The sequence below is a fragment of the Pongo pygmaeus genome, chromosome 4, assembly GCF_028885625.2.
Source record: "Pongo pygmaeus isolate AG05252 chromosome 4, NHGRI_mPonPyg2-v2.0_pri, whole genome shotgun sequence".
In the NCBI taxonomy this organism is placed as follows: Eukaryota; Metazoa; Chordata; class Mammalia; order Primates; family Hominidae; genus Pongo; species Pongo pygmaeus.
This window is the reverse complement of record NC_072377.2, coordinates 10,469,717-10,484,175: the sequence shown is the minus strand read 5'-3', so window position 1 is coordinate 10,484,175 and position 14,459 is coordinate 10,469,717. Positions and strand designations below refer to the sequence as shown.

The 14,459-nt window shown below is 41.5% G+C and overlaps 1 protein-coding gene across 1 annotated transcript in view; it reads right to left on the bottom strand.

Annotated features, from left to right (window-relative positions):
* MARCHF6 (membrane associated ring-CH-type finger 6) overlaps positions 1-11,156 on the bottom strand; it is a 79,291-nt gene extending 68,135 nt beyond the window's left edge. Inside the window, exon 1 of the mRNA XM_054489768.2 lies at positions 10,731-11,156. Coding sequence (XP_054345743.1) covers positions 10,731-10,749 — 19 coding nt within the window. The 5' untranslated portion in view covers positions 10,750-11,156. The remainder of the gene's footprint in view (positions 1-10,730) is intronic.
* Positions 11,157-14,459: the final 3,303 nt, after the last annotated feature.

Here is a 14,459-nt window from a genome sequence, read left to right as displayed (position 1 = left end):
TGCCAATAGCTGTGGGCAACATCAAGCTTCAGCAGCACAGGCAATGAATGATTCCAACAATTTCAGCAGTAATGAGCTAGTTATTCATGTATCCCCTTCTCAACTCCAAATTCTCCCTTTCAGTCCCTGTTCAGTGATAGGGATGCTAAGCTTTTCTTTTCTTTTCTTTTCTTTTTTTGGCTGGGGGCAGTTAAACTTTGCCAGTAGAGGGTGCTGGAGGGATATCTAAGAAGAAAGGGGTGTTTTCTAGCTCCTGCCACACTATCAGTAGTTTTGTTTTAATGAACACCTTCATACAGCCCTGCTGATGAGGACCCAACACACTCCAGGACTTGCACAGGTACACACAGTGATATCCCAACTCCCTCTGCATAACTGCCCATCAACCTTGGCTCACCTGTACCCTGGAAGGTTGCTTTCTGCTCCCCAGAAGTGGTGTACCACTTTACACTCCCACCAGCAGTATATGAAAATTCCAACTGCTCTACCTCCCTACAAACACTTGGTATGGTCAGTCATTCTATTACCACTTTAGCCACCGTAATAGGTATGTAATGATACCTCACAGTAGTTTTAATTAACAATTTTATTGAGATATATGTCATAAAGTTCACCAATTTAAAGACTTCAATTGTTTTAAGTATATTTACAGTTATGCAACCATCACCATAATCTTTTAGAACATTATCATCATCCCAAAAGGAAACCCTGTAACTATTAGTGGATACTTCCTACTCCATCTGCTCTCCCCAGTTCCAGACAACCACCAATTTCTCTATAAATAGATTTGCCTATTCTGGACATTTCACACAAATAGGATCATAGAAAATATGTTCTTCTGTGACTGGCTTATTTCACTTATCCTAATGTTTATGAGATTTATCCAAGTTGTACCATGCATCCATACTTAATTCCTTTGAATTGCTGGGTAATATTCTATTTTACAAATAGACCACACTTATCCACTCATCAGTTGATGGGACACTGGGTTGTTTCTATTTGGCTATTATAAATAATACTGCTAACTCATATACAGGTTTTTGTGTGAATATATTTTTTGAATTCTCTTGGGTATATGAAATTTCTGGGTCATATGGTTACTCAGTTTATCTTTTTGAGTAATTACCAAAATCAGTCACACTATCTTACATTCCTACCGGTAATGAATGAAGGTTCCAATTTTTCTACAATGCTTACCAACACTTACCTGTTCTTTCTGATTATAGCCATCCTAGTAGGTGTGAAGTGGTATCTCATTACGGTTTTGACTAACGATGCTTAGCATCTTTTCATATGCTTAATAGCCATGTACATGTATTTTTTAGTGAAGTGTCTATACAAATCTTTGGACCATTTTAAAAACTGAGTTATTGTTTTCTTATTACTGAGTTCTGAGAGTTTTTTATATACTCCAAGCCCCTTATAAGATATATTTTCTGTATCCTGTCTTCATTCTGTTAACAGTGTCTTTCTAATTTTGAAAGAAATTCTGAATTTTGATGCCATCCGATTTATCCACTTCTTGTATGGATCATGCTTTTGGAGTCATACCTAAGAAATCTTGGTCTAATCCAAGATTCCGAAGAATTTCTCCTATATTTTCCCCTAGAAGTTTCATAGGTTTAGGTTTTTCATTGAGGTCTAACAGCCCTTTGAGTTAATTCTGGTATATGGCACAAGCTATAGCTCAAACTTTTTTTTTCCTACAACTATTCAACTATTCCAGTGCCATTTGTTGAAAAACAATATCCTTTATATTTTATGCAATTGCTTTTGCACTTCTGTCCAAAAATCAACTGTCCATGTATGTGTGGATCTATTTCTGGACTCTATCCTACACTATCAGACCAATGGATTATAATTTAACAGTTAATTTAATTTTTTAAGGTGATTGCCATGTTTTCAGATACAACATTAAGCAACTAACACTTGTCAAGTTTTGACATAGTATCAAAGAATATACAAACATCTGAAAATATTCATCCCTTTTCAAGCTATAAATCTGTGTGATGCCGAATTTTTATATACACTAACCAAAACACTTAACAAAGTGACTGCAAAGGGAGAGATGAGAATCCAATTGTCTTATAATAATCCAGATAACGTTATTTTTATTAACATATATTGAGTTTATTGTTACTTTTAAATATTCTAAATAATGTGTGTTCATTCTTCATTTCTAATATGGTAAATATCTATCTTTATATATAAAACCCACATAAACAAAAGTCCTTTGGGTCCTCAATTTTAAGAATGTAAAGGGGTCCTGGGACAAAGCTTTGGAAACCACTACTCTAGCTACATCAATGCTCTTCAAACTGTTCCATTCAATAGAAATGCCTCTTGGCACTTTTCAAGGACTTGGAATGAAGAAATGAAACATGCAGAAAACATTGTTACACAGGTCCTAGATACGTAGTAGATATGTACCCAATATTTGGTAAATGGGGAAGTAATCAAAAAAGACATGGAATCTCCAATATTCTATTTCAAAAGTGTTATAACAGAACTGCACCCTAAACAGGGTAAATTTGTGTGTAAATTATACTTTATTAACCTGATTCCGTCTTTACAGAATACATTAAGAGGTGACAGAAGGGAAAAAGAGAGACAGGAAAGTAAAAATGGTATTATAGCCAGGCACAGTGGCTCACACCTGTAATCCCAGCACTTTGGGAGGCCGAGGCGGGCAGATCACCTGAGGTCAGGAGTTCAAGACCAGCCTGACCAACATGGAGAAACCCCACCTCTACTAAAAATACAAAATTAGCCAGGTGTGGTGGTGCATGCCTGTAATCCCAGCTACTCGGGAGGCTGAGGCAGGAGAATCGCTTGAATCCAGGAGGCGGAGGTTGCCATGAGCCAAGATCGCGCCATTGCACTGCAGCCTGGGCAACAAGAGCTAAACTCCGTCTCAAAAAAAAAAAAGATATTATAATGAAGTTAAGTTATAAAAAGTAAGTGTACAGGGAATGCTTCAGTCTTCCAAGCCTTCAAGAATTCATGTCTATCATGGGCTGAATTGCACTGCCCCTCCCCCCGTAATTCACGTGTTGAAGCCCTAACCTGCACGTATACATAACGTAACTATATTTGGAGACAGGATCTTTAAAGAGGTAATTAAGTTAAAATGAGGTCCTTAGAGTGGGCCCTAATCCAATATGACTAGCGTCTTTAAAAGAAGAGATTAGGACATAGAGGGACAACCACATGAAGACATCGAGAGAGAAGAACACATGAAGGCACAGAAGACAATCATCTACAAGCCAAGGAGAGAGGCCTCAGAAGAAACCAGGCCTACCAACACCTTCATCTCAAACTTCTAGCCTCCAGAGTCGAGAAAATAAATTTCTCTTAAGCACCGAGTCTGTAGTACTTTGTTACAGCAGCCCCTGCAAACTAAAACAACGTCTAAAACTGAACTACTTATCTCTTTCCATTCCCATTTGAAATAATATAAAAATCAATCATTTTTAACTCCTCCTCCTCCTATTACCTCTTCAATTACTATGTTCCATTAATTCTACCTTGGTCTATTTCTGCTTTTCCATTCTTTGCCTTCCCTCTACCTTAATGCAGCTCCTATATCTCATCTCGCCTACTGCAACAGCATTCTAAAATACAGTCTGAATTATTAAGTTTTCCCTTGGGGGGTTCTTACTTCCTATTCACTTTTTAAGAACTCTTTCTGTTCTACCTGTATTATACTAAAAATAAGTGATCTTCATATTCTTACAGGAGAGAAGTAAAACCCACTAAAGTAAGCGTGGCCTGGAAGAAACAGGAAGTAGGCGTCTGGAAGAGGATAGCTCAGCAATAATCACTCACAGGACTTTAGTCTAAAAAGTATTCTAATTGAGCAATATAGCAGATCTCTTTTAGACGGTCTTACCAGCTCAAGAATGGACACAGCCAGTCACGATTCTTATTCTTCCATTACCTTTCCCACCACCACCCAGCTACCTGGATCAAAAGGATAGGTAACTGACCCAAGATGAGCCAGTGAGATTCTAGCTTCCAGAAATTTGAATTTAAGACAAACAAAAACTTGTCTTAACCAGGAAAGAGATAGACTCAGTAACCCTGGGGGATTAGTTTCAGGAACTCCACAGGTGCCAAAATCCACAGATGCTCAAGTCCCTTATGTAAAACAGCATAGTATTTCCAAGTAACCTACGCACATCCTTCCATATACAGGAGTCCCCTGAACAAAAGTTAGGGGCACCGACCTCCTGCACAATCAAAAATCCACATACAGCCGGGTGCGGTGGCTCACGCCTATAATCCCAGCACTTTGGGAAGCTGAGGCAGACGGATCACCTGAGGTCAGGAGTTCAAGCCAATATGATGAAACCCCATCTCTACTAAAAATACAAAATTAGCCAGGCATGGTGGTGCATGCCTGTAATCCCAGCTACTCGGGAGGCTGAGGCAGGAGAATCGCTTGAACCTGGGAGGCGGAGGTTGCAATGAGCTGAGATGGTGCCACTGTACTCTAGCCTGGGCAAAAAGAGCAAAATTCTGTCTCAAAAAAAAAAAACACCACACACACACACAACTTTTGACTCCCCAAAAACTACTAATGGAATAATACTACTAATGGCCTACTGGTGACCAGAAGCCTTACCATAACATAATACAACATAAACAGTAGATTAATACATATTTTGTATTACTTTTTTTTTTTTTTTTTGAGATGGAGTCTTGCTCTGTTGCCCAGGCTGGAGTGCAGTGGTGCGATCTCGGCTGACTACAAGCTCCACCTCCCACGTTCACGCCATTCTCCTGTCTCAGCCTCCCAAGGAGCTGGGATTACAGGCACCCGCCACCACATCCAGCTAATTTTTTGTATTTTTAGTAGAGACAGGGTTTCGCCATGTTGTCCAGGCTGGTCTCGAACTCCTGACTTCAGGTGATCTGCCTGCCACTGCCTCCCAAAGTGCTGGGATTACAGGTGTGAGCCACCGCACCCAGCCTTTGTATTACATTATACTAGGTATTATGAGTACTCTAGAGATGATTTAAAGTACAGATCTGTGAACACCACAGTTTGAACTGCATGGGTCCACTTATACATGGATTTTTTTCTTCAATAAATATATTGGAAAATTTTTTGGAAATTCACAACAATTTAAAAAAACAGATAAACTGTGTAGCCTAGAAGGAGCAAAAAAAATAAAATTATGCCATGAATGCATAAACTGTATTATATGTATCACATACTGTATTACATGCTGCATTCTTACAATATGTATTGTAATATTATATACTGTATTCTATATTATATACTTCATTCTTACAATAAAGCTAGAGAAAAAAATTAAGAAAATCAGAAGGAAATTACATTTACAGCACTGTACCATATTTATTGATACCTGTCTGTTTACAAGATAAATCATTCCGAAATGGCCAGCAACCACAGCTACAAACCTCAATCTATGGCACATATGAAGCAATTTGACTTTTTCTTCATGTCATGCCTTTTTTCAGCTTCCTGGAGCACTTCCAGCATCACTTAGTGGCACCTCATATGGATCCCATCATGTTATTCAAAGTTTAGGGTACTGCACTAAATGCAATGAAAAATACAAGAGAATCCAGAGAGATACTTTTTACCATATACAATTTACTGGAGAGATGAGCTCCAACAACAGCAACACTTGAGCTCACAACAACAGCAACGGAAGGTGGCTACAAAATTATTACAGTAGCACAGTATGCACTAGGGTTAATTTCATGCAGTTATGATTTAATATTGTATCTTTAAGTTTCTTTACATCTCTCAACTGTGAATGGTGCCATGTACAGTCTCCATTACGTGTTTGTGTGTATAAGTTTTGATAAATTTTAACATTTCATGACAGATTTGTATATATTTTATGATAGTGAGTAAAACAGACTAGTATCTACATATATTTTATGCATTAATGACATAACTTTTTAACTTTCTCACTATTTCTAGACTACACAGTTCATCTGCAAGTTTTTTCAAATTGTTGCAAATCTCCAAAATTTTTTCCAATATATTTATTGAAGAAAAAAATCCATGTGTAAGTGGACCCATGTAGCTCAAACCCATGTTGTTCAAGAGTCAACTGTACTTTAACTTATCTCTAGATTACTTAGAATAATTATAACATAAATGTTATGTAGTCATCATACTGTATTGTTTGGGGAATAATGACAAGAAAAAAAGGCTGTACATGTTCAGTACAGAGGTAATCATCTATTTTTTTCCAAGTATTTTCCATCTGACATTGGATGAATCCACGGATGTGAAACCCGCAAATACAGAAAGCTGGCTGCATATCAAGACAATTTATGTCCCACGTCAGCTCAAAACCCTCCCATAGCTCCCTATCTCACTATAAAAGTCAATGAAGTCCTACATGCTCTCTCCCCATTGGCTCCATATCTTTCTGACCTCATATTATACTTACTCTTCTCCAACTCTTTTACTCCATTACAGCTACACTGCTCTCCTGGTTATTTCTTGAATACTCTAGGCATGCTCCCATCTTAGACACTTCACATAGGCTATACTCCCTCTGCCTGGAATGCTCTGCCCAGAGTATCTGCATGGCTAACTCCTTCTCCTTTGCTCCTCAGTGAGGCCTTTACTGCTATATTTAAAACTGCAACCCCTAGTGAGCCAAGATCGCGCCACTGCACTCCAGCCTGGGTGACAGAGCAAGACTCCGTCTCAAAAAAAAAAAAAAAAAAAAAAAAAAAAAACAACAACCCGTGCCCTCATATCCTGGCACTTCTTATTCCCTCCCAATTCACTGTTCTCCACAGCATTTATAACCTTCTAGTTATGCCATATAATTTATTACATGTTTATTTTGTCTTAAGCTAATAACTATAATGTAAGCTATGAAAAAAAGGATTTTCTCTATATTGTTCCTTGCCTAGCCCAAATGCATAAAATAGTGCCTGGCTCATAACAGGTCCTCAATAAACATTTAATGAATAAATGCATGTATGCTTGGTCACAAGCATGCCAAAACAGTGAAAGGTAATGTGTGGTAAGACACATGCAGCAGACATCTCTGGAAACAAAGAAGACCCTGTGGTTCTAGAAAGAGAGGAACTAGCTGTCTGATTCTGACAACTTTCTATCCTTTTAACTCATTTCTTCCAAATTTAAGTTACCTCAAATTTTTGCCACAGTGATATAGAACATGATCAACCATAACACTGTTTAGCTTCACACTTTTCGAATGAATATGTTCCATAAAGCATAAAGAACAGCTGCTTTGGTATTCTGTAACAAAATTACTAAGACTTTGTATTATGTTGTGCTAATACAAGCAGTAATTTAGCAAAATGGAAAAGAAAAAAAAAAAAACCCTCAGCTTTATATCACTGAGCCGAAATGTGGGCATTCTATGACAAAATGTTTAATATTATCTTTGAGAACTGCACATCAACACTTGCAACATCTATTCCAATATTGTACTGCTTTTCCTTTAAAAAAAAAAAAAAAAAAGTATATCCTTGACCAAAGGATAGATTTTTCTCTGAAACTGAGAAATCTCAGTGCATTGCAAGATCAGACTCCTAACCCATAAAATGAGGAGGGCAAATGTCTAAGGTCTCCTATAGCTCTGAAGTTTAAAAATGTGAGGATGGATAGCAGTTGACATAACACATCTGCACTCATACAAATAACATATACACACTAAGAATGATTTGTCCATCCCTGTATTATGAGAATGGATTATAAACCTGTTGATTTTGCAAAAATTAATTTAATACTGAAAACACTTTAAGGATCTTTAAAATCTAGCAAACAATTAGTATGAAAGGGCCATGTTGGAACTGAGTATTACTACAAATGCATAACATTCTGAGCATCAGACTATCATATATGGTACCATCAGAGGCAAGCAATGTGCTATTTTTAAAAGGAAGGGAAGACTTACTAAATGCACGATTGATGTTTTTGTAACATTCTTAATCTCTTTGCTCAGAATATTAAAATATATTTTTAAAGGACAGAGAACCGGCCAAGAGCGGTAGCTCACACTCGTAATCCCATTATTTTGGGAGGTTGAGGCGGACAGATCACCTGAGGTCAGAAGTTCGAGACCAGTCTGGCCAACATGGTGAAATCCCATCTCTACTAAAAATACAAAAATTAGCAGAGCGAGGTGGCGCGCTCCTGTAATCCCAGCTACTCAGGAGGCTGAGACAGGAGAATCACTTGAACCCAGGAGGTGGAGGTTGCAGTGAGCAGAGATCATGCCACTGCACTTCAGCCTGGGCCACAGGGCAAGACTCCATCTCAGAAAAAATAAATAAATAAAATAAAATAAATAAAAAACAGAACCACAACAGTATTAGTGTTTTCAAAAGTAGGTGATACTGATTTTTTTTTAATTTCGTTTTATGTTTGGCCATATTTTGAATATCTCCTACCAAAAAATTTCTAATCAGATTTAAAAAACCTAAGTCACATTTTTTAAAGAAATAACCTATAATAACTGATTTCACAAATAGAACATTTTTTATTAGTTTTTTGGCATCTTTGCTCTATCATTTTTAATCCTCTATAACCCTCCCTTTTTCTTTAAGTGTTATTTCAACTTAATTTTAATTGTAAAAATGGCAGAAGACTTCCAAACTGGAATTTTGCAAAAGCAGGCATGAGAGTACAGCACTAAAATTCACTTGCATTTCATGACTAATAATTTCATAAAACAAAATAAAGCAAAATAAAGTGTCCACCAAATTATATAAATGATTCATCCTATAGAGGGAGTGACAAAAATAAATTTCAACATTGGACTTCTAGTATACACTCATAAATAAATACCTAATTTAAGTGCGAGTCTGACAGACATGAGCTTGAATCTTGCCTCTGCCATTTACTACCTGTATTATCTTGGACAAGTTACTTAATCATACTAACCATCAGTTTCCTCACCTGTAAAATGAAAATGCCGACTACCTAACGATGTTTAAATGAAATGTATATAAAGTGTTTAGTAAAGCACATACTACACGTTGAGTCTTCAGCACATGTTATTTTAATAGGGAACAGTATTCAATAAATAAATGTTATGTATACCTTATCCTGAGTATAATTTTAGAAGAGAAAAAATATATTCAAGCACTAGAAGTACAATGAAAATATTTCATGATTCCATATGTGCTTTGAGCGCAATTCCTGAATTACCACAGATTACTGTCACACCATAAAAGTATGCAAGTAGCAATGCCCAGGCCAAAAGAATGAGAATTGAATGTAATACGTCCGTACCTATCCTGTGATAAATACATGCCTTACTAGATTTACTCATTAAAACCTGAATCTAAAAGGATGTGAAACCTACGTAGATGGAAATTTACACGCAAGGACCACCTGTCAAAAAGAAATAGTTCCCAACCTTCAGCAGTTTCGCTTTACTATTTTTTCCAAAGGCGTCTCCAGTGGCGATCAGCTACACTCAGTGTATATAATAAACACACTGTGGCATAATGAAAGGGAAATTATTTGCAATCAGAATGCCTAGGTTCAAATCTGTCTCTTACTACCTGTGTAAAGCTTCGACAAGCTATTAAAATAACGAAGCCTACATTTCCACATGTATAAAAGATAATACCTACCTATTCCACAGGCTTTTTACGAAGATGGAACGCGAATGTACATCAAGTGCCACATGTTATAGTTGAGGTTTTTATTAAGGCAAGACTTCTTTAAAAAAAAATAAGTCGTTATCAACTCATTACATAGATAATATCAAACTTTTTTCACTCATTATTGCACTCCATGACGGCGTTTGATAATTCATTTTCGTTTAAAATCGCCAAAATCGCAACCCATAAGGTTGAAAGACGCTTATACCCCCATAAATATACCTAAAGTAGAAAAGCATTTGCACGATAACCGGAACATCAAAAAAGGCAAAATTTAGTAATTTCCTCTATAAACCCATGTAAAAACACAGCTGGTTAAAAATAATCTACTACCTTCAGTGGGTAAGAAAATGCGCTTGAAGAGACATAAGGTGTGGACGTTTATATCTTAAGTATTCATTTTACAAGGTTCAGTCTGTTCAATGTAACCGTATCCAAAACACACGCAATCGCAAAATAAAACAAAAAGAACCCTGCTTATAGGTGTCAAGGATTTAAAACCAAATGGATCGCAACAAAAGAGCCTCCCCGTTTAGTAAACAGATTCTCGAGCGGCAGGCAAGCCGAGGACCAGGCTTTTCAATAGGGGTCAGCTCACTCCACTCGGCCGTCACCTGGCGGGGTATTTTTCGCGAAGTTTCAAAGTCAACAAAGAAGTTCTGTCGCGAGGGGGGGTAGGGCCTGGCGAGCAATACGCAGAAGGACGTAAAGACAAAACCCAGTGGGGGAAGGGTGCGGAAAACGCCCCCGGACGGCAGCGGCAGCGACAGCGGCCCCCTCTTCTGGGCCAGCGCGCGACGGCGGGGACAAGGGAGGCCACGCCGACCTGGGGCAGCCCCGAGGCCCCGGCCCCGGGCCCTGCCCGGCAGGGTCCCCGCCCCCCTCGGCGGCGCGGGCGGGAAACGGCGGGGGGCGCGCAGAGGGTCACCTTCCGCTCCCCGGCCCAGAGGCCCAGCGGGTGGACAAACGGCCCAGGCGCCCGCCCCGCTGCGATCCAGCAGCCCACCTCGAGCGCCGCGGACCTGGCCGGGGCACGAACCCAGGCGCCGACGCAAGGGCTCGGGCGCCGCGCGTCGCCGACTTACCTTCCTCCGCGGTGTCCATCTTGTCTGGGGGGGCGGCGGTGACGCAGCCACGAGGCTCCCGCGGCCGGGCGGGGAAAGAGGGAGGGGAGAGGAGGAGGGAGCCGGGCCCGGGCAGGTGCGTACGCTCAGGTGCGAGAGAGGAAGCGAGAGGAAGGAGAGGGGAGAGGGAGAGGGAGAGAGGCTGACAGAAAGCGAGCGACACGGGAGGGGGAGGGGCGGGAACACCTAGGGGCGAGGCCTGGGCGGGGCGCCGAGGCGGAAGGGGCGGCAGCTCCCCAACGACAGGCGGTGTCACTTCCGGCGGCCGCGGCGCGCACTGTCGGTCGGCTGCTAAGGAGGGGAGGCACCATCCTCTGGGGCGCGGCGAATCCTCGCGTGCGCCAGGCCGCCTGGGGTAGTCGCCGAGACTGCGCCGGACAGCGGGGCCTAAACCTAATCAGGAGCTGAGCTTTGATGGCGGCTTCTGGAGGGGCAAAGAAGGCGCAGAGCGGTGGGAGGAGGCTGCGAGAACCTAGCTCCCGCCCCAGCCGACGTGCGAGACACAGGCCCCGGCGCGGGGCTCTTCGGAAGGCCGGGAGGTGCCTGTGACAATGCGAGTCTGCGCCCCACGCTCCCGCACCGTGATGCCGAGGCCGAATGGCTAGAGTGGGCCCAGGCATCAGCATTTCTGTTTGGCACCCGGGCAGTTGTGGTGCACCTTTTGAGGAACTACTAAAGCCTGCCTGTGATGAAAAAGGCAAAAGCTGACTTCACCAAAATTACTCTCAGGGAGACTTCTCCATTTGGCTGGAAGGACTGTTTGAGTAAACCGCTGAGGCTGGTGGTTGAAACATAATCCTCCTCTAAGGGAGATCGGTTCCGATACCCTGAGTTAGGGACGCTTGCCTGGGCAGAGCTAAGGGAAGAATGATCAAAAGCCAAGCTCTGTCCTCGTCAGCACGTCACCCTCCCTCACTGTAATCCTTGACTGTTTCTCTAAATGAAGAATTATTTAGAGAATATAAATTAGAAGGGCCGCCACGTCAGAATTGCCTGAGTGGGAGCTGTCTTTCCAGCCTCGAAAAATGTTTAAACAATATGCAGATGACCTAGCACAAATAAAGAATGCTAGCAACCTCTGTTATGTGTGAGTGATAGAATTGGGAGGGCCCCTCCCCCAATCTTCATCAAACAGAGTAAGGTTTAGAATAAAAATAATGAAATACAGTCTTTCAAAAAGAGCAGCGCTTGACTAATGTTACTGATGTCACTCATGTTACTCAAGGGAGGAAAGAACTCAAACTCTATATAATAATACCCACGGATTTCAAGGGCTGGCCCTGAGAATTAAAGCAGACAGCCAGTCTTTAAATTTGTTTTGTTGTTGTTTGCTTATGATTTTTTTCTTCCTTTTTTTTTTTTTTTTTTTTTTGAGAAGGGGTCTCGCACTGTCACCCAGGCAGGAATGCAGTGGCGCGATAGTGGCTCACTGCAATCTCACTATGTTGACCAGTATGATTTTCAACTCCTGTCTTTAAGCGATCCTCACGCTTCGGCCTCCCAAAGTGTTGGGGTTACAGACATGTGCCACTATGCCCTGCCTAAATATGTTTATATATAGTACCTCCAAAGAAACAATTTGAAGACGCTCTTTCCCCAGCCCCTCTCCTTCTGATCCAACTCCAAGAGCTCACCCTCCCTGTAAGACCTGTAGCAGAGCACGTGTTGGCCTGCTGATACTAGGGGCAAAGATGGGGACGATCAGATGTTATATGGCATAAGGGCGAAGGATTCTGAAAGAAAGACTGAGACTTGCTGAAGGAAGTACTGGTAGTGCCAAGGGAAGGTATGTGACCCTCGGAGCTGCAGAGCCAGGTTAGGATGAAGGGAATGTGTGTGTATGGGGGGCGTGGAGGAAGCCTTCTTTTTGTCTTTAGGTGCCTTATGTTCAAAGGAAAGTTAACCTGTTAACCAGTTTTCCCTTCTGCATAGTAATTCCTTCTGGAATTGCCCTAACCTTTTCGCATTCAGACTTTAGGCGTTAAATATAAGAGTAATAAACCAACATTTGTTGAGTCCCCACTGTGAGTCAGGCACTAGTTCTCACAACAGCCCTTTCAATGCATGAATCAGTCACACCTCTCTTGGTTGCCATTGACGGGAACTCAACTGTTAGGCAGAAGGGAGGAATGTACTGTTGATACGGACAGACTCCAAGAAGGGGAGGGACTGCTGGGACTACTAGAACGAGAATGCCGCCCTGCCCCCATGGCTCAGCTCTGCCACTCTCTCTGCACATTGGCTTCATGCTGTTGGACCAGCTTCCTCCATATGTCTGGAAACAAGGCCACTGACAGCTCCCAACATTTCATCTTCTGTCTCATCATCAGACAGGCGAGGTAAGGATGATGATCTCTAGTCCCAACTTAAAAATTCTCAGGGAAGGCTAGTTCATTGGTCCAGCTAGTTGCCTGTCCCTGAATAAAATGATTGTGCCAAAGATCTAGGATCTTTAAGAACATGGACATTGTCATGTTCTTGTAACTGCCATTTCAGGTAAGAACAGTGGACACTACCTTGTGGAAGTAGAGAAAGACCGTTTCCCACAAGAAGGGGGAGGACCAAACAATAGATACCCATTATAATTAGAATTCTCATTGTCCAATCAAGAAAAATACTTTTTTTTTTTTTTTTGAAACATTGTTACCCAGGCTGGAGTGCAGTGGCATATCTTGGCTCATTGCAACAGTCCACCACCCTGGCTTAAGTGATCCTCCCACCTCAGCTTCCCGGGTATCAAGTAGCTGGGACTACAGGCATATGACATCCAGCTAATTTTTGTGGTTTTTTTGTTTGTTTGTTTTTGGTATAGATGGGGTTTCACCATATTGCCCAGGCTGGTCTTGAACTCCTGGGCTCAAGCAATCCACCCACCGTGGCCGCCCAAAGTGCTGGGATTACAGGTGTGAGCCACTGTGCCTGGCCAAGAAAGATACTTTATTAAAGACATAGTATACCCATGATTCCAGCCTCGTGTGTGTGTGTGTGTGTGTGTGTGTGTGTGTGTGTGTGTGTGTGTGTGTGTGTGTTTACTGTGCTGCGAGAATGCTACAGCAATGCTGGCTTTCCATACCCCAATAAGCAATGAGTAAGAGAGGAAGTGTAGGGGGACACAGTGTAACTGTAACAAACTAACAATGACAACTAACCAAACTCCTTATTATGTCCAATGAACATCCATAGCAATCCTGTGAAGTAAATATTACACACTTTTTTTTTTTTTGAGACAGAGTCTTGCTGTGTTGCCCAGGCTGGAGTGCAGTGGCGTGATCTCAGCTCACTGCAACCTCTGCCTCCTGGGTTCTAGCAATTCTCTGCCTCAGCCTCTTGAGTAGCTGGGATTACAGGTGCCCACCACCATGCTTGGCTAATTTTTGTATTTTTAGTAGAGATGGGGTTTCACTGTCTTGGCCAGGCTGGTCTTGAACTCCTAACCTCGTGATCCACCTGCCTCGGCCTCCCAAAGTGCTGGGATTACAGGCATGAGCCACTGCGCCCAGCCCAACTTTTAAAAAAATATATTCTTGAGACAGTTGAAATTGAAAAATTGAAACTTATGTAGGTTCTGTGAATGGTCTTGTAGCAATGTTAACTTCTCGATTTGGAAGATCCTTGTTTGGGGAAATACCCACTATAGCATTTAGGGGTAATGTGGACTCAGGTCTGAAGCTTGTTCCCAAATGGTTCAGA